This window comes from Penicillium brevicompactum (assembly GCF_028827555.1).
Source record: "Penicillium brevicompactum strain IBT 35665 chromosome Unknown utg000002l_segment0_segment0, whole genome shotgun sequence".
In the NCBI taxonomy this organism is placed as follows: domain Eukaryota; kingdom Fungi; phylum Ascomycota; class Eurotiomycetes; order Eurotiales; family Aspergillaceae; genus Penicillium; species Penicillium brevicompactum.
The window spans coordinates 1,056,811-1,083,484 of record NW_026623205.1 but is presented as its reverse complement, the minus strand read 5'-3'; the positions used below and the strand labels follow the sequence as shown (position 1 = coordinate 1,083,484).

General features: G+C 47.1%; 7 protein-coding genes across 7 annotated transcripts; 1 reads left to right on the top strand and 6 right to left on the bottom strand.

Moving 5' to 3' along the window:
- Window positions 1-536: 536 nt before the first annotated feature.
- Window positions 537-880, bottom strand: N7506_003204 (uncharacterized protein; the record flags this gene model as incomplete). The annotated part of the gene is made up of 2 exons (XM_056952499.1): window positions 537-608; window positions 656-880. The coding sequence occupies 2 exons, from the start codon at window positions 878-880 to the stop codon at window positions 537-539; spliced, it is 297 nt and encodes a 98-aa protein (XP_056814191.1).
- A 4,792-nt stretch (window positions 881-5,672) lies between these two features.
- Window positions 5,673-8,553, bottom strand: N7506_003203 (WD40 repeat domain-containing protein; the record flags this gene model as incomplete). Its single annotated transcript, XM_056952498.1, has 4 exons — window positions 5,673-6,821; window positions 6,868-8,104; window positions 8,154-8,430; window positions 8,460-8,553. 4 exons carry the CDS (start codon window positions 8,551-8,553, stop codon window positions 5,673-5,675), a joined length of 2,757 nt encoding a protein of 918 aa, XP_056814190.1.
- A 7,244-nt stretch (window positions 8,554-15,797) lies between these two features.
- N7506_003202 (zinc finger CCHC domain-containing protein) lies at window positions 15,798-17,806 on the bottom strand (the record flags this gene model as incomplete). The annotated part of the gene is made up of 2 exons (XM_056952497.1): window positions 15,798-17,681; window positions 17,741-17,806. The coding sequence occupies 2 exons, from the start codon at window positions 17,804-17,806 to the stop codon at window positions 15,798-15,800; spliced, it is 1,950 nt and encodes a 649-aa protein (XP_056814189.1).
- A 1,453-nt stretch (window positions 17,807-19,259) lies between these two features.
- Window positions 19,260-20,220, bottom strand: N7506_003201 (aminoglycoside phosphotransferase family protein; the record flags this gene model as incomplete). The annotated part of the gene is made up of 2 exons (XM_056952496.1): window positions 19,260-19,672; window positions 19,731-20,220. 2 exons carry the CDS (start codon window positions 20,218-20,220, stop codon window positions 19,260-19,262), a joined length of 903 nt encoding a protein of 300 aa, XP_056814188.1.
- A 492-nt stretch (window positions 20,221-20,712) lies between these two features.
- N7506_003200 (uncharacterized protein) lies at window positions 20,713-21,442 on the top strand (the record flags this gene model as incomplete). The annotated part of the gene is made up of 3 exons (XM_056952495.1): window positions 20,713-20,716; window positions 20,737-21,188; window positions 21,311-21,442. The coding sequence occupies 3 exons, from the start codon at window positions 20,713-20,715 to the stop codon at window positions 21,440-21,442; spliced, it is 588 nt and encodes a 195-aa protein (XP_056814187.1).
- An 800-nt stretch (window positions 21,443-22,242) lies between these two features.
- On the bottom strand, window positions 22,243-23,160 carry N7506_003199 (uncharacterized protein; the record flags this gene model as incomplete). Its single annotated transcript, XM_056952494.1, has 1 exon — window positions 22,243-23,160. The coding sequence occupies one exon, from the start codon at window positions 23,158-23,160 to the stop codon at window positions 22,243-22,245; it is 918 nt and encodes a 305-aa protein (XP_056814186.1).
- A 2,241-nt stretch (window positions 23,161-25,401) lies between these two features.
- On the bottom strand, window positions 25,402-26,493 carry N7506_003198 (uncharacterized protein; the record flags this gene model as incomplete). Its single annotated transcript, XM_056952493.1, has 4 exons — window positions 25,402-25,448; window positions 25,552-25,671; window positions 25,725-26,093; window positions 26,274-26,493. The coding sequence occupies 4 exons, from the start codon at window positions 26,491-26,493 to the stop codon at window positions 25,402-25,404; spliced, it is 756 nt and encodes a 251-aa protein (XP_056814185.1).
- Window positions 26,494-26,674: the final 181 nt, after the last annotated feature.

Sequence of the window (26,674 nt, the reverse complement as noted above, 5' to 3'; positions counted from 1 at the left end):
GACCCGAGATAAAAAGGAAAGAAGGGTGGCAGTATGTATCGAGGAACCTCGGATAGGATGTTCAAGAAACCGGGACAAACCAGCTAGAACTGGCCGACTAGCTTCTTTGGTCAGGAATCGTCCGATGCTTCGCTTCTTACAACAGACCACGAGATGCATTAAAGAATTCTTCTCTCAAAAGGCGCAGAAGTCAACGTCCAGACTACAGACGACCAAAACCGTGGTTTTTCCCACGATAGACCTGATCCGACGATCAGTCTATTCGTAGGAAAACTAAGTGTGCCAAAATCGTAGTGTCTCCTACGAATGACTTGATCCGAAGGTTGTATCGGACCGGAAGAAATACTTGCGTCTGGAGATCACAACTGCACAACTCAAACTCATCGTGCAATAAATTCTTTGAAGTAGCTCATTCCATGTATCCAGATAATGATTGAATTCAATCTCCGACCAAAGATGGGAGAGCAAACCACGAATTGCAAAGATTTCCCTTCCGGTTAGAACTTCACTTTGGTCTTCTGACTTCGTTTGGGTTGCTACGGTGTACCTTTATCAAGCTGGTGCAGATCCTTGTCTGTCACTAGTATTGGGGCTGGGTAATAGGAGCTCTTGATAGGTCAGTCGTCTTTCATCTGAGCCATAGCTGGAGACATACCAATTGCGAGCCAAGGAAAGCCCAAAATCCCGAGGTATCCGCCGATAAGATATGTATCTGGCCCGTCTCTCGGATACGAATTCCCACGCATACGTCTGCATTGCACATTTTACTATATTCATATGCCTTTTTCATCAGACTTGATTTCCGACGGCATCGTTTTTGCCGCATCAATTTTCTTTTCAAGGTGACTTCCTTTGGCCTGGTGGAATTGATAGCGGTCATTGTGAGTGGTTGCCTTGATATCTGGGGGTACTTTGGGTGGTAGGAACCTATAAAGAAAACCTAGGTAGCGGGGATTCTTATATTAAGGCCGCTGAAAAGAAAGGGCTCAATGAAATGCTGGTGCCAAAACAAAGGGGGAAAAAAGACCACGATATTTTCAACAATGTTGTGCAAAAACCGTTACTGTACTTTACGTGTTGACCTCATAACGATGGGTCCTACAAATTTGGAGGGGCAATCACCGGTGTCATTTGCGGTCATCAAATAGGTGCGGCAACTTGAAAGCAACCGTACTTTCAACGTTATTGACATATTTCCCGCAATACATTTTACGTGTCTGCAACACCATCGACCAGACCCACCAACTAATTGACCCATATTGAACACCGTCGGCAGAACAAATGTCACTATGAAGTTGGTCGGTTCGTTTAAGGCAAAAAAGAAGAACAAAAAAAAACAAATTCCCCTTCATTCAATCTAGACAGAGTCGCAAACGCCCTGATAAGTTCAAAATGTAGGCTTTAACCAGGTGCGCTAGTCTTTTTTAGATAATATGTTCAAAATTTTTTCACCCGCTGTCAGACAGGAATTTGCTCCTTGGATTGGATCAACAAATATGATGAGATCAAGAAACGGCGAAAATAAGTTATAAGTTCCAAGAGACCAAGCGCGTGCCTTAATGACGGATTCAGTGCAGTTTTGATTGTGTGGATATCCCTCTGAGCGTTTTGGTGGCATCTCTGTTGAACACTCACGTATCAGGCCGCCTTTGAAATATATTCTCCCGCGTGTCTTAATAGCTCCTTAAAATATAAGCTAATGGTTTTAAAACTACAGTGGTTATAAAACTACCGAATGAAGTGGTTTTGAAACCACGCTGGCTTTAATTCCTATTTACGGGTGGTTTCAAAACAAGTGGTTCCCAGACTTCTTAATCTAGCAGTTCTAGAACCACGGTGGTTTTAAGACTAAACTAGAAAATTTGTTGAAAATGCGACCAAAAATGAACCATGGTGTGGATTCAGACATCAAACGATGCAACAACTGTTGATTGTTATTCATGGAATATTACACATTTCGGCGGTCCAGTGATCAAAACCTAGTAAAAAATGGAAACCATCATGTCGCTATTTATAGACGTGATGGGGCCGAATGTCCATAAATAGAGTAGTACTGATTTTGACACTGCAGCCCTTTGCGATCAAATAGTTATCCCACGCTCCGGAATTCTGGTGCGCAGATATCATAAAAAAATGGGGAAGTTGGCTCGCAAGATCGTCAAAATAGACTTACCGTTTGTTTCGGACTTCAAATCCATACAGGTCCGCTCGACTTCAGTTTTACCATTTTGATCTCTTTGATTCTTTCTTAAATCTTGGCGAGACCCATTTCGATGTCCATCTGGCCTAGCCCATCATCGACTGCTGAATAAGAATAAGGTAATCAATATCCACTAGCTATATTGGGCCTAGCTTCTATGAAAAAAGAGGCCGAGAATCGATCAAGAGAACAAATTGGTGAAAATGATTTCGAGCGCGTCTGTAGAAAATCCGAAAGTCAGACAAATACATTGTCAATTCAAAGTGGAAGAAGACCGATCTGACCGCAATGATGAAATCGTAGGAAGACAAACGTCTTTATTCACCATTAACGCCCGCGTTCAAGTCGCCTTCGGACTATCCTCAAAACTTAATAAGGCCTAGGATTATTGTACTAGAAGAGAAGTGGTACGAAGAGCCAGTTCATATGACGTGGCGCTTTCTGTGTCGCCTGTGCTCTTCAGGAGGCCCTACTGTGACTGATTTCCTCTCAAGAGGATTCTCCTGTAAGCTAAGCCTTCTTGAAAGACGTATCTTATTTTCAGCCTTCCAAGCCACCCTTACTCTTGAAATGAGCTACCTAAAACTTATCTTTTGTCAACGTTCTTTCATGTTGCCACTTCCATTATACACTTCATAGCTCTAACATAAACACAAAAACAGTTCTTCATCCCAGTATCACTCCTATTAGATTTTTCCCAGGGTGTCATATATCTTATCAGCAGTACGCTCTTATTCCAAGCTACACAGGTCTGTTCAATATCTGAAAGGATTATCTCATGATCGTTCAACCCCTATCTGGTCTAATATCGAGATGCCATGCGTAGGACTTCCTTCTCCTTTACAACTCGATCCTCTGCCGCAAATCTCTTCTCATCATGCTGGGAAACTATATAGAAGGCGTTATGAATTCGATCGCACAAGTAATTGAAGCCGGTATTTATCATGATCGGCCGATTGAACGCCGTCAGTAGGCGATAAATGATGCACCTGAGATCTAGATCAGCATACCTGTGACCCATATAGACCGTAGTCAAAAGACCGAGGACCCTCGTGGTCACATAGTCAGGGTAGCCGCTAGTTGACAGTTATAAAGCCCACCAAGATTAGGAGCCGTGGACGTACGTCTAAAGTGGATCCACGTCCACAGCCTTCAATCTGTGGCCTCGAATAACCTGTGCTATCTCACAGGGCCTCAAGCCAAAGTCTTCCCACCACAGCTTCCCAACCACGGGCCCACATCTCCAGACCTACAGCCCGCCTGGACGCAGATCCACGGATCTATTACATGACTAGCCTTAAGGTAGTGGATTTGTGTCTTTGTCGGCCTGGGGACAACGCAGGCCAGATAACACTTTTCCTACATCTATGGACCCCCCTCCTTCCAATACCCAATACAGTGCAAGAAGCGCCATGTCCAGCTTGTTGGTTGAATCCATCGTAAAGCCCATCTAGCCTCGATTTTATGGTAAATGTCCCTAAGGGGGCTCTGGAACCCTCCAGTTTGATAAGACAGTATACGGGCGAGCCTCTCACACCAATATCAATCTCAGCCTCTACCCTGGATACCCCTTTTTCCCGCTAGCGAATGACGCAGTAGCGGGGCTAAGCGTTTCAGTGGGAGAAGGAGACCACGAAAGTAATCAGAATCTCGTGGCCTTGCTCTAGCATACTGAGTCAGCGTCCTGGACCAATCAGATCGAGGTAGCACGTAGACGACGAGACATTTCTTGCTAGCCACTAATCAATTACAGTATCAGGTGTCGCTGCACGGTAATATTTGGCTGGCCTCAGGTTGTGCAGCTAAGTACTCTGAAGTGAAGCAACGGATACCAGACCAGATAACTCAATCATACATTGCATCCGTTTCTGCCTCTCTTACTCGCTGGAATAGTGTAAACCTAGCCTTTTTGGAAAGATTCAGAATGTTGAAACACGTCTTTTGAGCATCCCTAGTAGTACTTCATCTTTAAAAAGCGGGGCTGCCATTCGGTGATCAAGAAAACTCTCATTGTCTCCTTAAAAAGGGCATGTGAATACACTGGAAAGGATTAAAGGGAAGAGCGCGACACACATTTTAGTCTCGCGTTCATGGCCCCACCCCGGGGTCTTAGTTCTCCAAGGTGGAGAAAGGAGTACCAGAGAATCCAATCATACCAACGCCCGGAGTGATAATTCAGTACCGTCCGGTAAGTCCCTACTCTCCAGTAAGTCCCTACTCTCTAGTAAGTCCCTACTTTCAAGTAAGTCCCTACTCTCCAGTAAGTCCCTACTCTCCAGTAAGTCCCTACTCTCCAGTAAGTCCCTACTCTCCAGTAAGTCCCTACTCTCCAGTAAGTCCCTACTCTCCAGTAAGTCCCTACTCTCCAGTAAGTCCCTACTCTCTAGTAAGTCCCTACTCTCCAGTAAGTCCCTACTCTCCAGTGTGTCCCTACTCTCCAGTGTGCCCCTACTCTCCAGTGTGCCCCTACTCTCCAGTAAGTCCCCTTTTCTTTAAGTTCCTGGAAAGACATGAACTAAACTGTCAGAGAATGAGCATATATAGTACAGTAGTTTGGGTTTTTGGTCGCTGACCAAACATTGTGCCTTTTGGCCAGCTGGCGTAGTGGTTAAACCCTAACACCCACGATCCGTCACATAAAACTAGCTCTAGTCACTCCTAGTAATTGAATTTGTGTTCCTAGATTCCTAATACCCCAACTCTGGGAATCATTTGCTAATTCTTGGTAGCCCTCGTAATCCCGGGATTTGTTCTCCCAGATGAAAAAGTGTGGGTGACCCCACTGATCCACCGGCAATGATCTTGCTAAACTCCAAAGCCCGGGGAATCCAATGCTCGTTCCCGAAGCAATATTCTACACTCCTGGGAGCTGTAGGTCCCCTAGGAACTATGAGTCTGATCCCTAGGAGCGACCAAGAGCATTCCTAGGAACTATGCTATAAAATATGATCTCAGGAAGGTGAGGGTCTTGCGAAAGCGGGATCTGATATGGGTCATCAATTTTGGATGGCAAATGTGAAGGCGGGCAAAGCAAAGACACTGTTTGAAGAGACATGATGTTAATGAAAAGCAACGGTCATTTAGAAGTTGACCGAAAGCACAATCAATATCAACGATGCTCTTCACGACAATCAGTGGTACAGCTACATTCGAAATTGGCTTCCATGCTTTACCCAAGGAGATTGGTTTTGGAACCCTGTCCTACGACAAGCTAGGCCTGATGCGGATAGTATGGGGGCAGAAATTATTACGCCAAAATTACGATGTACGGTTCTTTCAAAACATCAATACACTACATCTACATTAAACATATAAAGTGAAGGGATATCAATCAAATGATCACTGGTGGGAATGAGTTGTAGATACTCTTAATTATACAGTCAAATATAGTCATGCCAACCCGAAGCACAATAAATGTAGTGAAGCTAAAATGATCGTGTCTAGATGGAATGTGAAGTTTAGACACAGCTTATCATGCACAAAACCTTATGAATAAAACTCGTCCAGATGCGAGACCCAAGGCAAGAATACCGTCTTTGACTGCCGATACGCGGGGCCGATACTCTGGAGGAAGCCAGAGTACTTTTTGGCCAAGAAACATCACCCACTCACCCTTAAGTAGAAGCATGTTGGCATCGGGACTAGCTAAATCAGGGGTATCATTACCACACCAGGACTGAATTTTGAGAGATCCCAGATTGGTATTCAGATATGTACCATGTTCCGAAAATTCCAGGTTGGTGATCGGTCGGTCAGAATGGCCCTTGAGGGTCTGCTGCAGGACACACGTGACGATATTCCAGAGATTCACTGTGTTATCACTGGAGCTGGACGCCAATAACCACCCGTCATGCGAGAATGCCACCGAACGCACCGAGCCAAAATGGCCTTTGAGAGTCTGCTGCAGGGCACCCGTGGCAATATTCCAGAGATTCACTGTGTTATCACTGGAGCCGGACGCCAGTAGCTGCCCATCATGCGAAAATGCCACCGATAGCACCGAGCCTGAATGGCCATCCAGAGTTTGCTGCAATGTGCCAGTCGCGGAATTCCAGAGATTTACTGTGGTGTCATTGGAGCTGGACGCCAGTAGCTGCCCATCATGCGAAAATGCCACCGATAGCACCGAGCCTGAATGGCCATCCAGAGTTTGCTGCAACGTGCCAGTCGCGGGATTCCAGAGTTTCACTGTGGTATCATTAGAGCCCGACGCCATAAGCTGACCATCGTGCGAGAATGCCACCGACCATACCATTCCGAAATGACCCTCCAAGGTCCGCTGCAGGGCACCGGTGGCAGGATTCCAGAGCTTCACTGTGTTATCACTGGAGCCGGAAACCAGTAGTCCGCTGTCGGGTGAAAATGCCACCGACCGCACCGGATCTATACGGTCCTCGAGAGCCTGCATTCCGGGGCCCCAACATTCTGCGATGTTTGGCAGTGTTCTTATCGATTTAGGGAGCTCATCTTTGAACAAATTTCGGATTATCATCGATCCCGGTGAAAATATAAGTCCTGAACAATAAAGCTGGAGGGGCGCGTCATCAGCGATCTGTCTATTCTTAAAGAAGAATTGCTTTGCATCATGCAAGAATCCAAATAGTTCATGATTTTTGACCCCCTATGTCCGTCAGCGTGAGTTCTTATAAGATTTTGTAAAGACTTACATCTATGACCGACTGCAACATATTAATAACCCCTATCACTTCAGACGCAACACCGAGAATGCTCATTGCTTCCATCCAGTGCAGGAAATGCTTCCGCAGAAACAAAAAAGCATCTTGTAAAGCTGAGTTTGGATCTTTGCTTTGTATCAAATGCTGTGCCCAAAAGCGACAGGAGTATTGTAGCTGTGCGGGAAGACAATGGTTGATGGTCTGGATATCAATATCCACGCGCTGAGTTCCATCACTTAGCAGTCCACATATATTTCGTCGCAACAGTTGACACACAGAAAGGCATTGCGTGGTTAATCTTTGATGTGTTTCTCTCTCATCCACCCACAGTGGAGTTTTCTTGCGTGTTTCCGGATCAAGAAGGAAGTCTCCAAATGAAAGATGGAAAGGCCGCACTGCCATTGTCTTATTCTCAGGAATAAGAATCACCGAGTGCAATGAGTCCAGCCTTAATTCAATCCGTCTCTCAGAGAGACCAGTGAGTTTTGAGAGAGAAACAATCGAGAGTGGGTACTTAAGTATTACAATTGTACCAACTACTTCTCGGAACTCTTGAATAAGCTGCTCTTTTTGTTTCTCGCGTTGTTGTTGAAGTAGTCGATTGAGCACGGGGAGATAAGTTCCATCAAGCTGAGATTTTTCATTCCGATTGTTCAGGATTTCGGTGAGACTATCCAAAGGATCCCACTGAGGATCCTCGAAGACACGGCAGATAGTAGCGGCGAAAATGAATGATGGAGTGGACAATCTCATAAGGGCTAGAGTATCTGGACCTCCAGGCCAATCAAGAGGGAGTGATCGTTCTTTCCCAATCTTCGAAAGTCGGTAGTTCAGAAATAAGAATATATCACGCGCGGTAACTTCCTCGGGTATCTCATGAAGAACCAGATCCTGGTAGTCATGATCCAAAATATTCAAGAATCCTAGGCGGATAGGCAACTCAGGCCTGCTGGTTAAGAAGATCCGAATCTTCAAAAAGTTGGATTCCTGTAGCCGCGGTAGCGACTGGAGTATCACTCGTATATCATTATCGTGTTCACATTCGTCCAACGCGTCAACCACTATTACTGTGGTTGAAAATTGCTGGTTAGATAGCTGGAGGTCCAGCAGCGGTTGAAGAAGCAGTTTATCAAACTGCTCTTTTAGCGATTTCGTTACGATGCCAGGGTCGTTATGGATTGCTTTTCGGACACCAAATAGTAGCTCAGGAAATCGGTGCACCAACTGCCTGGCAATTGTCAGAAAAAGCCTTGTAGCATTCCCCCGATCTCCTTCACCGCTCCTGAAAAAAAAAGCTTGCGCCTAGGAGCTTGCGCTGCTTAAAGTATCTTGCTACTGTGCGGGAGATTGTTGATTTCCCTGTCCCAGCCATCCCATTTAACCAAAAAATGCATTTGCCTTGCGGTGACTCGGCCCACTCAGCAATTTCGTGTAGAAGCTCGGTTCTGGTGCCCGGAAGGCATTCTTCTTCATGCTGGTCCGCGTATGAGTCAAGCTCAACCCCATGTGCAACTGGCAACTTGTCCAAAGGGTCCACATTTTGGTCAATACGATCTACCCTAATTCAAGACTTTCATACTTACCTATAGGAGGTGGGAAATGAGCAGTGATCAGGCCATGATTGATTCCCACTTGTAATCCAGGATTGGAGTCACCGAACGATATTGTGGATGTCATGGTCAAAGTGAACGAAAGGGTGAGGTCTAAGTAGGGGGCCCTTCGAATGAATGCGGGGGCACTTGGCGTTACATGAAAGATCACGAGCTTAGCCTCCTTATCAGGTGACATCTGAGCTGCGAATGACGTATAGCTCAATACTTCGGTGTAATGCTCTGGTAATGTACTTTACATTTCCATTCTGGTGTATAGTATTGATTTGCAGTCTAACCGGATTGAGCTTAAGCGGTTTCACCATCGGCTTGGCGTTAGGGTTTGGGAGAGTTTCTCTGTGTAAAATGTGGAAGCCAATTTTGAATTTAGCTGTAAACGAGAATAGACACATAGTCTGTAAGATCGTCGATAAGTAGTACGATATTATAGTGGTGAAGGATTAGGGTCAACAACAAGCAAGCTTGCGGTCATTAAACAACTGGGGTGTTCAATGGATATTATTGGATACTTGAGTCTCCACTCCACATCAGGCGCTTTTTCCTAATACCTAGGCACCCCCCAAGTCTACAGCAAAAATTTATTTCACCCAGGTCCTAGGCAAACCTCGTGCCAAGTTTATGCCATATTTTCCAGGCCGCAGCTCACCCATTTTTCCACACTCGTACCTCGGATAGTTCTCCATAATAACCAATAGAAGCCGTCTCCGACCTGCACGGAAGCGTCTCGTTAATCAATGTACAGGCCTTTTCATAACTTTATAGGTCGCCTTTTAAAAAAGATAAGCTGACGATATGGGCTATCTAATTTCCCCTTATATCGTGAATGAATTAAGAATCTACCGCGAACTCTTGAGTATGGAGAATACTCTTTGGAACCGCAAGTCCTCCTGCTCTACTCTCAGGGCCTCAGTCAATTCTAATCTATTGGCTTATGTAATGGCTGCTTCAAGTCGTAGACCTACGGCAAACAAATCAATAGTTGCGAAGGTCTGGTCTGTTGAAAATTCCGCTTTGGTCGTACAACTTCATGTATGTTGTTCTGGTGTATCTTTATCGAACTGCTCCAGATCCTGGTCTGTCACTAGCTTTGGGGCTGGATAGTAGGAGCTCTTGATAGGTCAGTCGTCTTTTCTTTAGAGGCATGATTGGAGACATACTAACTGCGAGCCAAGAAAAGCCCAAAATCCCGAGGCATCCGCTGATAAGATATATACTTGGCCGGTTTCCCGAAGGCGTATGCCCACACACACATCTGCATCGCACATCTTGCTATATTCGGACGCTTTTTTCATTAGGCTTGATTTGCGACGGCCTTGTTTTTGGCGAAGGGACTTTTTGACAGAGTAGGATGGATTGGACTGGGTGGGACGCATGGGAGGCATGTTCAGAGATGCCTCAAAGTGTCACTATTGGGAATGGCCGAGGAGAGCAGGGAACTAGATAGCTGCAGATATATATTAAGTAGATCTCAGGGATCCTGAAAAGCTTCAGTGACTATGTACTGTGTTAAGGCGTTGAAAACCTGTGTCGCTCTCCAGAAACAATGGTCTTCAGATACATGGCCCTCAAGGACCTGAAACTGTCCCTGGTGAGTTTATTGCCACGGCCATATTGATGCCTGTCGCACCGAAAAGCGGTTGGTTTCTTCTCCAAAGGTTAAGGAGCCGGTCAACGATATCATAGTAACGCAACAAGCTGAGGTATAGTCATACCTAACCGATTTTTCAACATTGGAAGAATCGGTCAGCTGCAGGTGCGAAAAAATAAAACTTTTTGTGTTAATTAATTCCACAATTAATATAGCTCAAATTCGTGAGGTAAAGATTTGATAAAACTTCCATAATCGGATTTCTGAGCCAACTCATCGTTTAATCACCAACCGTAGATCTGCTCTTAAACATTTTGCCATCATGTTCTCACCATTCCCCAGCTAGTCCATGATGGTCAGTTGTCCGCCGAATGGCTGAATATTGTTTGTCAGGGAATTAAGGAAATGCGATCTTGGGGGTTGGGATGCACAGACATCAAAACAAGTGGAGCCAAATAAACCAATAACATGTAAGAAAAACACCATCCTCTCTTTTTTGCGTTATCAACTAGATTTATTACTGTAGACAAAATGCGACATAAGATTTCTTCGAACGATTTAAATACTCACCAAGAGCTTCCTTTAATTACACATAAAGAATAAGGACCGTGAAAAATAACCGCCTCCAACTACTGAGTTTCTGTTTACTCAACGTTGATCGAGTTCGTCCTGTGCAATGGTCAGCACACGTTCAGAATCAACCAACCCACCCCATGTCCGCAATAACACTTTATGAAGAGTATCCATTTCCTCGCTCTACTACTGCAAGTGGTGAAACACGTTGAATCGGCATCGAAAGCTATCGGAAATGAGCGGCCTCTCACTTCTTCTACGCCGCGGCGCTCAAATGCGTTGAACTCAGCTAGCATCGCTCCTAGGGTCATGCTCATGACCTCTAGGACCTGTTGCGGCGGTTCGTGGGCGCGAGACAGTCTACCCCTAGGATCACCACTCTATCCCCAGGAGCACCAGTCTATCCCCGGGAGCACCAGTCTATCCCCGGGAGCACCAGTCTATCCCCGGGAGCACCAGTCTACCCCCAGGAACACCTATTCTGTCTTCGGGATCACCAGTCTATTCCCAGGATCACCAGTCTATCTCCAGAATCAAAGGTAAGAGAGGCCAGGAATGATCTGGCTCGCTCTCAGGGGTGGTGGGTACAGTGTTTGGAGGACGTTTAGTTCCCAGAAGCCGACAGTATAGATGCTAGAGGCGTTGATCTTCGAATCGTCAATCTTCTTGGGGTCCAAGGTAGAGAGTCAGAGTCGGCGTACTTGAGGACTGACTGGTGTTCCTTTGGGCGTGTGAGAGTCTCACGTACACATACGTAGATGGGGACTGAGTTTACGCTTCCGAATGCGCGTGGGTCGTGCGGGGGAACTAACTCTACAGGGACAAGATGATCCAAGATGACTTACGCAGAAATCTGAAAGGTGGGAAAGGGCTAAAGCAGAGAGACTCCCTCTAACCTGGTATATGGGAAAGTTACTCGGGCGACAACGTATTTTGCTAAATTAGGATTTTAGCCAAGAGCTAGCGAGACGCTGAACAGCATTCAGAAAACCGCTAGTCCAAATTAGGCTGCTAGTACTTGTGTCAAAACGAATGACGATCATAATTTCTCGTGTACTCGAGTAAAATGCCTTTTCAAATCACGTCTCTAAAAATGTTCATGCACTGCTAGGGTCATCACCGAAATGAGATCGTCCACTCGGTATAGCTGTGAGGGTCTCACGTATCCGTAGATGAGTGATCAATATTAAAGAAAGCTATAGTCGACTCTAGATACAAGACGTAGCGCGAGGAAGCAAAAGGAACGGGCTTCCTCGCGTTCAGGGGAACCCATATGCACCATGTGGGTCCCGCAGATCATTTCTCCAAACATCCTGTATACTTCAGGTAGATCCCTGACATTACCCCCCTCCTAAACAACTAGGAGCTCCTGCGACGCCATAGCTCAGTAGGCGAAGGTCGATCTGGGTTCTGGTTGTGGAACTCGTACAAAAGTTCGCCACTCCCTGGGACCAGGTCCTGTTGGGGTCGCCACGAAGGAGAGTAGCCTTTCCATCTCACGTAGTACTCCAGTCTTCTCTTTCCATGTCGATTCTTGGTGATGCGTGAATCCAGTATCTTTTCAATCATCCACTCTCTTCTCTCGGTGTTATCTTTATTCAATCTGATTCGGGGTTGAGTAGATTCGTTCTGGCTAGGGAGGGGATCCGAAGCTGCTGGGCGGAGCAAGCTCGTGTGGAACACGTCGTGAATTCTCATCGCTGGGGGAAGCTCCAAACGGTACGTGACTGGGCCCATGACTTCTGCAATTCGAAACGGTCCAATGAACTTCTCCGAGAGTTTCCTGGCTGGTCTTTCTATACTCAAATTCTTTGTCTCGAGCCACACTTCGTCTCCCTCACGATAGTGTGGTGCTGGCATTCGGTTCTCATTTGCGTACTCGGCGTGTTGCGCTTGGGCCATGGTCATCTCCAAACGTAGTATTTCTGTCAATCTTGCCATTTCGTTGGCGAAGGCGTCCGCGGTGCTGATATCTATCTGTTGCTTCGCGGGTAGTTTTCGTGTTCCTTGGGGCGGCTCATGTCCCATTCGGGGATGTTGTCCGTATACGGCGTAGAAAGGTGTCACTCCTGTTGTCGCTGACTGATGATTATTGATCGCAAATTCTGCAAGAGGTAACCAGTTGACCCAATCGTCCTGCGAATAGTTGACGTAAGCCCGGAGGTACTGCTCTAGCCCCTGATTGGAGTTTTCCGATTGACCGTCTGATTCTGGGTGGTAGGCTGTCGAGAGCCTAGTCGAGATTCCTAATCGCTGGCAAAGCCGCTGCCAAAGGCGGGAGGTGAACTGTGTCCCTCTATCTGATACAATCGTCGTTGGTAGTCCGTGGTGCTTCCATACATGGTGCAAGAACAACTGTGCCGTGTGCTTTGCATTCGTAGATCCACATGCAATGAAGTGTCGTTGTTTCGAAAGTCGGTCGGTCACGACCATGATGTTCTTGCAGAACTGGCCTGTCGTTTCGTTTTTACTTCTTGGTAGCTCGACAATGAAGTCGACTGCTATGTCTTCCCACCTGCCATTCGGCGTACCCAGAGGTTGCAAAAGCCCCTGGTATGGCAGCCGTGACGCTTTGGATCGCGAGCAGGTGTGGCAATTGCGTACATATCGTTTAACGGCTTGGCCCATCTTGGGCCAGTAGTAATTTCGTGAAAGTAGTTCGTGGGTTTTGGCTCTTCCTGGATGCCCCGCGGCGGCATTGTCGTGGCATGATCGTAGAAGACGGAGGCGTAGTTCATCATCGTCCGGCACAAACATTCGATCTTTCACAAACAGTCTTCCATCTCTTTCTACCATCTCGTTGATGGGGATCTTGAGTCGAGCCAGCTCCGTCGGGAGCTGGCGGTCGTGCTTGTCCATAATCTCTCGTATCTTTGCAGGTATTGGATCTTTTTTATAAGCAGCGGTGATCAAATCATCGAGGGGTTGCTGCGTATCATCGTGGTTTTCGTGTAACGTGTTCTGCTTCAAGGCAAGCGGGTGCATTCCGGGTGAGATGTTCTGCGGCTTGATCACTGTCTGGTCCTGATGTCGTAGTCTCTCGTCGTCATCCGTCTGTGGCATATCTGATGATCGTCTTGTCAAAGCATCTGGTTTCCCACCCTGTGTTCCTGGACGATAAATGAGTTTGAACTCGAACCGTGAAAGAAACTCGCTCCATCGCGCTTGTCGCCGACTGAGGCGCTTGGTTGTCATGAAATGTTGGAGGTTCTTGTGGTCGCTGATCACCTGTACAGGAGTTGCTGCACCTTCTAGCTCGGCTCGCCATTCTTCAAAAGACTGCACCACGGCCATTAGTTCTTTGTCGTAGATATCATAGTTGCATTCCGCCGGTGACAGCTTGCGGGAAAAGAATGCGACTGGGTGCAGGGTCCCATCTGGATCAGGCTGTGACAAGCAGCCTGCATTGACGTAATCTGATGAGTCGCACTCGATAGTGCTAGGCTTGTCTGGGTCAAAATGTCGTAGAATTGGTGCTGAGGTGAACGCTTCCTTGAGTTCTTCGAATGCAGTCTGGCATTTGTCATCCCATGTGAATGGGGTATCTTTCTTGGTCAATCTGGTGAGAGGGTTGGCTTTTGTGGCAAATCTTTTGATGAACCTTCGGTAGAAATTCGCAAATCCGAGAAAACTTTGGATGTCCTTGACATTTTGTGGGGTCGGCCACTCTTTGACGGCGGAGACCTTCACTGGGTCCATCTGGATGCCGTCCGTGCTCACGATGAGGCCCAAATATTTCACTTCCTGTACGTGGAATTCGCACTTTGCAATATCGGCCTGTAACCCATACTCTTTCAGGCGTTGCAATATTTGTCTCACGTGTCTCTTGTGTTCGCTCAATGAATTGCTGTAAATCAAGATGTCATCCAAATATGCTGTGCAAAAAATGTCGAGGTACTCTCGCAAGGCATCGTTCACATAGTGCTGGAAGGAAGCAGGGCCATTCGTTAGCCCGAACGGCATCACAAGATATTCGAACAATCCATATCTCGTCCGGAACGCGGTCTTCCATTCGTCTCCCTTGGCGATGCGAAGACGATTGAACGCCGCTATGATATCTAATTTGGTGTAGTACTGAGCTTTGCAGAGCCGATCCAGGGTCTCTCGGATCAATGGGATTGGGTATCGGTTCTTCACCGTGAGCGCATTGAGAGCTCGGTAGTCCACACAGAATCGTAATCCGCCTCCCGGTTTTCGAACAAACAGAACTGGAGAGGCGGCGGGTGATCGCGATGCTCGAATAAATCCTTTCCCTAAGTTTTCCTCCAGGTATTCTCGTAAGACGAGGAGCTCGTCTCGGGACATGTCGTACAGCGGGCCGAATGGCGGCTCGGTGCCTTCCTTTAGCCGTATTTTGTGGTCGTAGGCGCGGTGCGGTGGGAGCTTGTCGGCTTCTGTCTGCGAAAACACGTCGAGAAACTCATGGTATTCCGGCGGTAGTTTTTCTTTGGGTTCAATTTTGGTCTTAGGCGCCAGTGCTTTCTCGATATCTGCCATCGAGGCAGCGAAAATGGTGAATTCTTCGGATTTCTTTCTTGCTTTGTCTGTTAGGTAGAGAAAGGGGGACGCTCCAATCATGCGAATGTCGAGCGTATTCTTTTCGGTATCTTTCGTCGGTTTCTTCATTGGATCTTCTTTCGTGATTCCACAGATCACAATCCTCTTCTTCACTCCACAGTGTTCGTGACAGTGAGCAGAATCGAATGTCAACGTGTTCTTTTTCCATGAGATTGTCACATCGTGGAGCTTCAGCCAAGGGATTCCGAGCACAATCGGTTGCTGGCTCAACTTGGTCACAAAACAGGGCAGAGCCTCTCTGTGCCCCTGTATGTTCATGGGTATCCGTGTCATATGGGTGATCCGCCCCGCGACCGATTGTCTTCCGTCAACGACCTCGAGCCGTCGCGGGTGACGTAACAGTTCCAGTTTCAAATCGTGTTTTTGCGCAAAGGTTTGATCAATAAAAGCCATTCCATTTGCTCCGCTATCGACAAGAGCATCTATCTGCACACCCTTTCCGTCCTTGTGCAGAGTGCATGGCAGGATGAGGTGGTTACCATCGAGGTTCACCCTCTGCTGCCGCACAGAGCAAGCGGAGATTCTTATTGATCGTACTTCGTACTTCGTCCGTCCTAAATCGCGACTTCGGTCTAGGACATCTCTTTTCCCTCAACGACGGTGCTTTCATCGTCGATGTCGGATTCCATCGTCGCATGGTTTACCTTCGCTGTTCCGCGACCAAGGCGTGGCATCTCCTTCATCTGCGGGTTTGTGCACTCGTGGATTCGGTGTCCATGCTCACCGCACTTGTAGCATCGGCCATGCTGAGCAAGCAAGGCGCGATCTACCGGGCGCGGAACATAGCCTTCAGATCGTGTGGCGAAGGGTGTCTGTCTTGGACGTGATTTTTCGTATTGCTGATTGGTTCGGCCGGTGCCAATGACACGGCTTGGCAACCTTCTTTCGTAATCACGCATCTCGTGATCAACATCTCGATAGAAATCTACCAGGTCGTAAAAGTCTGCGGGTTTCTGCAACCCGATGACTTGTCGGGCCAACTCGTTTGAGATCGCGTTTTCGAGTAGTGGTATCATAGCATCTTCAGCATATCCAACTTCCGCAGCGCAGCGGGCGAAGTCGGCATAGAAGTCATCAAAGGTCCTTCTTCCCATACGCAGGGTGCGCAGTTCGTTGATGGCCCGTTTTCTCTTGTTCTTATCGCCGTAAATCTTTTCTAGAGCTTCCAATGCATCTTCAGCAGACCGAAAGCTGCGCGGATGGTCGGGTCGACATTGGGCTCGGATTTGTTGATAGGCGATACCGTCAGTGCGGCTGCGAATATAGGCAATTCGTTGCTCTTCATTTGGGTACTGAGCGGCGCTGTTACTCAGCTTGTCATACACCTTGTCTCTCCAGCTATCAAACGCGCCGCGATCTCCTGAAAATACAGGCGCATCAGGAAACTTTGGATTATCGAAACGTCCCGGACTGGAGTAAAGCAAGTGGGAACCGTCTCGTCGTATCGGTTCAGTCCGAGCCTCCAGGGAGACATCGCGTCGGGGAACACGACTGTTGGTGTTTCTTTCCGGAACCGGCGTCGTTTGTCTCGCCGTATTCATCAACGTATTGATTGACTGGTCTCGCTCTCGGTAAGCTCCGTCCAACTTCGAGGCCAGTTCCTCGACTCGCTTCTCTGCCAAATCTCGTTGCACCGTCATACGGTCTCTTTCACGTCGCAGTTCTCGGTTGTCTTCGCCTAAACGTATGACTTCTTCACGAATCAAATCATCGGTCACTTGGTTTGTATTCATTTTGGCTTGTTTGTCCATGGCGAGCATAACGTCCCACCAGAACTCGAAATGGTGTCGCAATCGTGCCAATTGTTGCGCTCTATCTAGAACACAGATCGCTCGAGCAGGACGTAGCGGGTGATTCGGGCTCACGTAGTCAAACGCATCAATCATCGGGGTCGTGCCCGCATTTTCGGGCAGTACTGTCCTGTCGTCTTCATTACTAGGCTGGTAATCGTCGTCGTCAGATCCGTCATCGTCGACGACGGTGGCTTCTTGTGCCATCACGGTTTCTCTTCTTGTTCTTCCTCTCCGTTCCATATCCTCAGGCCCTCGAGCGCTAAGGGCTTCGTTAGATTTGGACGTCATTGTGTCTTTGTTGTCGTCGGTTGTCTTTGTTGTCGTCGGTTGTCTTTGTTGTCGTCGGTTGTCTTTGTTGTCGTCGGTTGTCTTTGTTGTCGTCGGTTGTCTTTGTTGTCGTCGGTTGTCTTTGTTGTCGTCGGTTGTCTTTGTTGTCGTCGGTTGTCTTTGTTGTCGTCGGTTGTCTTTGTTGTCGTCGGTTGTCTTTGTTGTCGTCGGTTGTCTTTGTTGTCGTCGGTTGTCTTTGTTGTCGTCGGTTGTCTTTGTTGTCGTCGGTTGTCTTTGTTGTCGTCGGTTGTCTTTGTTGTCGTCGGTTGTCTTTGTTGTCGTCGGTTGTCTTTGTTGTCGTCGGTTACCAAGGTTGGCGCTACGTAATGTGAGGGTCTCACGTATCCGTAGATGAGTGATCAATATTAAAGAAAGCTATAGTCGACTCTAGATACAAGACGTAGCGCGAGGAAGCAAAAGGAACGGGCTTCCTCGCGTTCAGGGGAACCCATATGCACCATGTGGGTCCCGCAGATCATTTCTCCAAACATCCTGTATACTTCAGGTAGATCCCTGACAATAGCATTGCAGGCTCCTGGGATCGTGTGTCAGAGATCGAGCATATATAGTAGTTTGGGTGTTTGGTCGCTGACCAAACATTGTGCCTTTTTGGCCTGTTAGCCTAGTGGTAAAACCCAAGCAACCGCACCCCTGACATCGTGAGGGCGTACTCCTAGGAGTGACAGGGCTCCCAGGACATAGCGTTGATGCTCCCAGGAAGCGGCACACCGGCTCCTGGGAGGTATGCTTGTGGGGCACTGTTCAATGCGTCTGTAATGCGTTATACGCATGGCATTGGCATTTACCATTCTTACGAGGCATAGATAGACGGACCGTCTTCTCAGCATATAATTACGTAAAAAGAGATGGAAAAGGTTGCCCAAAAAACATTGCAATATGTATGCGACATTGGTGTTCTGACTTGCAAGTTGCTCAATCGAATCAGGCTTGAAAGAATGATCTTATTTGGGGGTTTACATATCATGAAAGGACAAACTTTCAAGCTTTAGACAACCCAGCAGCGGCCAATTTGACTGTACTTTCTTGTATTTTTTAGACCAGCTTATCGTGAGAGCGGGACTTTGAGGCATTTGCGCAAGGGTATTGAAAATGAGGCATACAGTGCGACTGCTTCAACCTGAGGGTGTTCCGACAAGTTTCGATTGATGGTGAACAGAGCCATTTTTTGATCCGAAGATTCATCCCATCATCTTCACTTTTCTTTTTCTGCTCGGAAGCTTGCTCGTGTCCATCAGCTTAGCCATCAACGCCCACCCAAACTTGGGAACTCAATCAAAGACTACCACGATCACGCAAGTCCTTTGCTTATAAATACCTCGCCCGACGTCGGGACTTCTGGCAATGCCTAAAAAAATGACCGTTGCCGTTCCTATAAATGAAGGCAGTTTTATCACCGAGAGAGCCTGTTCTTGACGAGGGATTTCAACTGTGCAGGTATGTCTCTTATGATCTTTAAGCACTGATCCCAGACCACTTGTAACCTCTAGGAACAAGATCATTATCCTTGATACGTGACACATATTGGTATTTTGTGAACAGTGGCAGGGATTCCGCGGCGTTACTGTATAGAAAACTGACTCGGGAAGGAGCCGGGCGACCCCGATTAGGGTAAAGACAGGCGCTAATCGCTTTGGGCTAGTATATATACCTGAAATGTGAGGCTCGAGTCATTTTCCAGAAGAAATCATTTTCCGGCAGCCGAAATCAGATGAGAGGATAGATATACAATCTAGCTATTCGCAATGAGTGTGGTATTTACGAGGGGCTTTTTTCGACCTCAGTTGGCCTGACCGTATGTGCCCATGACCTAAGGGCCAGAATATATAAAATGCAAGGTATATTTTCTATCTACCCACGGCTGTATGGTCCCAATGAGCATATTCATTCGCATAACTAGATTCCCTTGGACAAGACAAACCACAGCCAAGGGTGGTATGCTGTCTCATCATCGACCGGGTCCAAAATAGTTGGCAGGTATCTCGTATTCCATTCTTCATCCAAGTCTTCATCAAAATATTCCGGATTTGGCCTGACGCGACGCGCCTTGCAATACTCCCAGTAAGCAGGATACCACCCTGCCTGGCCCCAATCAATGATGGCAGCTACTACTGGATTCGTCCCGGGCGATAAAAGTATATTTGGGGGCACAAGGTCGTCATGTGTGAAGACCACGGGCACGTCCCCATCAATCTCGATATCGCAGCCATTCTGAAATTTCTGGACGGCGTCTGCACCGTGGAATGGGCCGGCCAAGTCCCGGTGACCGGAAAGAAAGATGTCGTTTAGAGGTTGATTATCTAGGCCACCTAAGGGGTACTTTAGCATAGTTCTGCCTAGCTACCGCAATGAACTCAAATCACTTACCCACGTAAAGGACTTGGTCGGGCTGTTCTAACGATCTCCAAGCTTTGACCATGTCGTTGAGCTCTTTACAGACAGCCTCTCTCTCCTCATCGTTCAAAGCGCCCCATCTTTGCTCCAAGGGCTCGCCCCCTATCAAAGACATGTAGATAAATACTTGGCCACCGTCTTCGGTCCACCCAAACACCTCAGGAACTGGTACTTTGCCTTTCAACTGCTTGTATACCATATTTTGGGTCTCTGCCTCTGTAACGGTTGTGTCGGCTCCATATTTGACAATCAAGCCCAACGATGGAAACTTGACAGGCGGAGGTCGGTTGAACCTTGTACCACGGATGTTGCCTGACTCCTCGTTGATGACTCTCACCTCGGCCGGGGTAGGGAGCGTAGACGCCCGATGCTCCCTGAAAAAGCTGGAGTCGGAAATGGTCCTTGCTGTGTTGTGGCTTGAATCGTGGAGGCCGGCCTCGCCTTCAACCCCCTTGGGCTTCATCTTCGAGACAACACAGGTGAAGCAGGGGTCTCGGCGATTGTAGGAAGAGAAACGACAGTAAGGTCCAGAGATAGAAACATGTTGCCGCCGGGCATGCCAGGCAGCGAGGTGAAAAGGTGGGGGACCTAGCCAGACCAATCAAAGCTTCTAGCGCTGGACGGGATAATATAAGCGCCGGCCCGCTGCATCCACAATCTCAAGGGTTCAAGGGTAGAGTAGTTTCCGCAACAGCACTTCTCGTCCAATACTTGCTTTCTTGACCGCTGGACCTTAGGGGATAATGAAAGTAGCTTCGTTTTATGGCCAGGAGCGTGGTCTTCAATATCGGACAGGCCTCCTCAGGAGACTATATAAATGGCCTCCCTTCTCCTGGATTATAGTAATGCATATCAATCAGTTCATTTTCCTTTGCCTTTCATCTATAAATTGACAATTGTTGGCTTTCCGCAGGTCGGAATTGATCGTATTTTACTTTACCTCTTTTTGAATACCATGGGTCTCTTCTCCTCCTCTAAGCCAGGCGCTCCTCCTCCGCCTCCACCCCTCCAGGGCCCAGGCAGACTGCGGCCCGCCCTCAGGCTCCCTTGCCTCCGGCAGTTGCCGCATCAGGACCTCCGGGTGCTTTCCTTGTCGAGTTGCTGATCTACAACGGTGCCCCCTTCAAAGACCACTGGTCGTACTGGGTACGCTCTCACCAGGACCCGGACCTTGGTGTCCTCATACACGCCGCCGGTGACGTGAGGAACGGCTTTCGGTTTGAGATTAAGCGCAGTCATGACTTCCGAGCTACTGGTAACCTCCCAACGAAGAGGATACCGCTGCAGTGGGTTGGTAAGGAGTTCTTCATCGAGAAGGCGATGTTCAACTCCGGCCAATACAAAGTCGATCAGACCCCAGTTTGCTACTTCGAAGCTAGTGCACATAAGGTCAAAGTTCCCGAGAAGACTTTGAGAGCTGTCGATGACAAGGTACTTCATCCAAACCGTATCTATTGAGCAGCAAACACTCTTGTGGCCGTTGGGTTGCATTGCCGGCATCCTATCCGACTTTACCCCTGTCCGAGCACGCAAGCTGACTATAATATATTCAGGTTACTTCGGCACCTAGCAGGCTCACTCAGAGGAACTGCCAGACTTGGATCGTCGAGTCGGCCGACCAGCTTGTGAGAGACCGGATTTTCGGCAGTGAGGTTGCTGCTTATGTTCACTCCATCAAGCAGTGAGTATATTTGCACATTATTTGGACAGTGTTGGTTATTCAGTGCAGCAGTGAATTTGTCTAGTTTGATCACTCTCGTTGAGCCCCTTCCATTCAGATGAAGCCTTTGAGTGTTTCTGGGTCATGTATATTTCTTGTATATCTGCACGCGGAAGAGGGATGGGCCCCATCATCAACAATGTACATACTTAGTCTAAGCACAACCAAATATAAAGAGGAGAATTCAGCCTCCCATTACTCCAGGTTAGATGGCCAAAAAGACGGCTACGTCGAGCAGAGTCAGGCGATGTAAAAAATCTTCGGTTTTCGTGTTCAGGCAACCATTTTCTACGTGTTTTGTTACCCAAATTTCCATTGTCATCTACTTATTTCGAGGTAAAGTGCACTCCTTAATCATATTCTACGACGCCACCCGGCTTATAAGGTGAACCGGACCCTCGAACTTGAGAACTTTTGGAATGATATGACCATTATAAGAGCATTCTAGACTGACATCGTTCCTGATACCCAAAACTGTCGTGTACTCAACTAACCGAAAATATCGCTACATAGGTTTGGACACCGGAGTGGCCTGACGGCGAAGCAGGGATTGTTTTTCAAATTAATCTAATACGGTTTAGCGTGGCTCGCATTGTGCTGAGCGAATCACAGGGATAGCAGGCATCGGACTGGAGCCCGAAGAGACCGTTATTTCTATTTTAAGATCGCTTGTATCTCCCCCAATCGTCCCCCAATCGTCTTTCAATCTTCCTTCAACCGCCTATGTCTATTAATCAAAGGCTGACTCGACAGTATTCTTTGAACCTATATTTTTCGGAAAGGAAACCGAAATGCGAGTTCCACCTCATCGAGCATATCCCTTCCGTTGTCGTCTAAGGCCCTTCCAGTGAACAAATAATTTGGAGGAAGGCTGTACAATCTCTTCCACAGAACCATCGAGCCATATTCGTTATGAATATCCAACTTGGATTTCACCGTGGGGTCATTCTCGGAGAACCTGATCGTGTGGGGTTCTTCTGAAGCGTTGATGTAGGGGAGACTAGAACCTTCATGTATGTCTTTATACAGGTCATCCCAATCAATTTCACAAGAGATTGACCCCGTCGTACATAGGTATTTTGACCATTGAGTGTCAGGTTGAGGATGCCGAAATCTCAGGAATATACCCGTGCCTTTCATCAACATCACCGCCATACTCGTATTGGAGTCTCTGAACATGTATTCACTCTCCACAGGAAAAACTAACATGTCAAACGACTCTTCAGATGCCGCCGACATTGTTGGTATATCATGCGTGAGCTTGTTGGGGGGTATTGCAACGATCCAGATTTCAGGCGGAGGTATAATTCCACCATTGGTCTCTACCTCCTGCAATCGACTGCTCCAGTACTCGGCTGGAAATTGAATTCTTTGAATCAATTCGGAAACCCCCTCACCAAGTATCAAGACCCGGAGCTTTTTCTGGATGAGTGGCCCAAAGTAGATCATGAATGGATCTTGCTCTCTGAGGGGGTTCAGGTATTTGTTGGCGTAGAGGAACTTCTCTGTTATCCCGAGCAGGTGCGCTGCCAGAGCAATCTCCGTGGCGGTAAGTCCGCTCAACAACATGTCTGCTAGCTCATAGTATTCGCTATTGGTCATGATCATTTCGAAGACGAAGGCGATGACATTGCGGTGTCCTCTCGGGATTGGAAATTTATAGGTCCATGCCCTGGGCTTCATATCTGGGAAAATAGAAAAAGATTCGTCGTACTATCAGGCAATATGAGATAGAGCAGGTTCAATGGAGAGAGGAAGTAGGGGCACGTCGAAAATTTGGTACTGGTATTGAAGATATAGTGTACGGAGATGATAAAATCGATGCGTCAACCCAGATTCACAGCTAATGGCTTTTACACACCACAAACAAGACACAAATGATGCCACAAGGCCACTAGCTGAGGGGTCTTTGTTGAAAGAGATAGGAGTGATCTACGAAGCATTTTTGGGCCTTGTAAGCTCTAGATTTCCAATGTTTTTCGGAATGGCTGAGCTTGGATTTTTCACGGCTTGCTGCAGGACTGGCCTGTCCCTTCAGTCTCATTCATCTTGAAACTGGTCTAATTGATCTCATAGCAAGGACCCTAAGGTATAAATTTAACATCGTCCACTCTGCAACTATTTTACTTGCGATCTTTTCTCAATCTCCCTTATCTTCGATCGCTTCTCGTTGCTAGATATGGAAAAAAACAAGAAAGACGAACTCTCTCGAGGTGGTCCTCCCATCACTTCTCAACAAAATACGGAGGATATGACCCTCTCTTTGCAGGACAAGGTGAGTTGTGATCCAAAGAATCTTAAGAACTCATCTTCTAGCTGACCACTTGGCTTTGATTATAGAATCATTTCCCGGGTCTCGCTCCTCTAGGCGAGGAGGAAGGAAGTCGACAAGGTACTGTGACGTTGTCCCACTCCTTGCTGCCGTCACTTGGGAAAAGTCTCATGTGATTCCCCCTGGCCCATAGGTGCTTCATCCAGACGGTCCGCGCATGGCTTCTTTGGAATGGAAATAGACGAAAGTTCACGTGTATTCAACGGCGACACCAGAGGCAAGCATCCCGATGGAACTTCTCTCCACATGATCAGTGGTGGGTCTGTGAAGAATCATAGCACTCTGTTTAATGGCGATTTGGACCCGGAAAGTTTTAAGAAGATTTTTGCCAAAGAGTGCTAGAATCACCGCATCGGAACACTATATAGCACGTCGTCTGACATTTGCAGGGCCAATTTAATTCTTCAAAGGATTCTGAATGCACGTGAAGTATCTCCTGTACAAATAAAGCCCAATCAGTGTGAGAATGCCCTCCACTATGCACATGAAGCAGAAAACGTATAAAACCGTAGTGATCTGGCTCATCATTTGTTCCTATGCGGTGATTTCTTCCAGATTCCTTAACTCTCAATTCACAGGAAGTTTGTGAGCGTCGATTTTGCGTAAAGAGTTTCTTTATTTCGCCAACTGCGAGTCATACCATTCGTTGACTATATCGGGCATAGTACTCACGGCTCGTCGATTTGCCTACTGCTAGCAGTAGGTACTTACGATATACCGAATAATATCGGAGTAGAACTCGTGTCAATGGGTCCCCTGAATCCTCGTCGAGGATCACCAAGCTCAAATCGTTCAGAGGTAATGATGTGGATAGGTCGAGGACGCGATCAATCGCCCCTACCACAATGACCAAATCCACCAAGACTGAGTTTTAGTGGCGGCCATCGAATTCCTTGTCTTGATGGGTTGTCGAATGGCCTATCCCCAGCACGACACCTTCCAGTACCATATCATCCAGCCTTTTGCTTCTGACATCACCCATAGGATCAACACAAGACTTGGGCATCCAGACCCTTATGGTCTGATAGGTTAGCAGGAGAAGAAGTATTATATTTCTCAGACGCTTACCTGTATCGACTTGCTTTTCATGTTCAAACTTAGAGATGCGCTGGAAAAATAGTAAAATGATGTCTCTTGCTAAAGGAATGACGCCGTACTGTAATCATCAAAAGAAGAAAGGCGAGGTTTGTGGATTGAAAAGACAATGCGCTTTACTATCTCGGGCCTCTGCATCAAGGCAAGCAAATACTATAACAGTGTACACTTGAGAATCACTACTGCACAATCCTACGCTCATTGTATCTTTTACCCACTTGGCAGCCTTTTTAATAGCCACTTCAGGTTTCCCTTGAAACCTAAGAGGTAGCTCTGGATTTCAGCTGTGGTGAATTTGCCAGCTGGAACTAATTCGGCAAAGCCTTTTGTCTCTGCATTCCCTATCCCGATGAATGGAGACAGATGACCGTAAAGGTCATTATTCTCAATTGTTCTATGATAAACGGAGACTCAAGAGGAGACTGAGCCTCATTCAAGATATATCTTCTCTTCTTGTCAAATGCTGGCCGTCTTAAAGCGCGTTCGGCTCAAGCACCTTACGGATTCGGCGAGACCTGGACAATGTGGACTACCACTGGTTCTGCTGCACCATGTTAGTTCATGCCATGTCACATCGGTACAGGTCGGCCAACCTAGGTGCATATTCTCGCATCTTTGCTGGATGCTTCTGATTTGAAATATCTCACCAAGTATCATTCTATCGGGCTTGGATCTTTCTAACAGCTTCACCTGCTTTGTCTCTTGCCCTAATGCATTCAGGGATGAGACTTCTTGAAAGATGTTGGCAATATGTTGTACTCTCATATCTGTCAATGTCAGAAAGCGGCATCAGGAAAATGAAAGGTACCCTGCTTCATACCGTGAGTCATTGGTTCCATGACCAGGCGGGGCAAATCCTCTTTGTTGTTCTTTCTGGATCGAATCCAAACTTTTCTCCATTTCGGCAAAATTTGCAATAGTATGCTTGGTTCAAGTGCACGAAATGCTGTCGCAAAATAAGCTTGTATTTGAATAGTATCGTTGATGTCGATGGGATGAGGTTGAATCAAAGCTGACCGCTCATCTTCCATAGACAAAATCGCTTCAAGATTTGTAAGCACAATTTTGAGTTCGTCTAACCGAATGTCGTCATCGAATAAGGGCGACTTTTGAAGACGGCGGAGCATATCATTAACAAAGCCCATGTCAAATAACCATGGATCGACCGATTGATAGTCACTGATATTGGCTATTCCCGAAAAGCTGTAGCAAATGAGAGCTATACTTGCTCTACTCCCAAACGGTCTTTTAGAAGGGTTTTGCCGCCGCCATAGCATGAATCCGGAACAGGGCGACTGAAGTGAAGTTTCGCCAAGCATGAAGAGCACATATCCAAGGTGGGTTTTCAAATCTTCCACTGAAAACGCACGAAGGGATCCTGCTTCTGTGAGAAAGTTTCGTGTCTTCATCCACCACCTCTCTACCTGCATGTGATTAAAGTGCCCAGGCACGAAGCCGGCCTCCCATTCATTCTCTTTCATCGTTATAACTCTCCGAATCTTAGACTCATCCTCGACGGTTGATGATGCGATGAAGAGATAGTTGAGTATTAAGATCATTTGCATAACGCTATACCGAACTTTGATCATGTTTTGGAGTGCGAAGGGTGAGCGGGTGGATGATTGCGGATGATTCATCTTGGGGTACGGAAATAATGAAGGTTGATAGTAAGACTTTGGATGCTTCGCTAGCGATGATGCCTTTTTATAGCAAATTTACCATAGGGCCACTATGAGATTACTTTAAATGAAAAAAGGATAAAGAACTCAT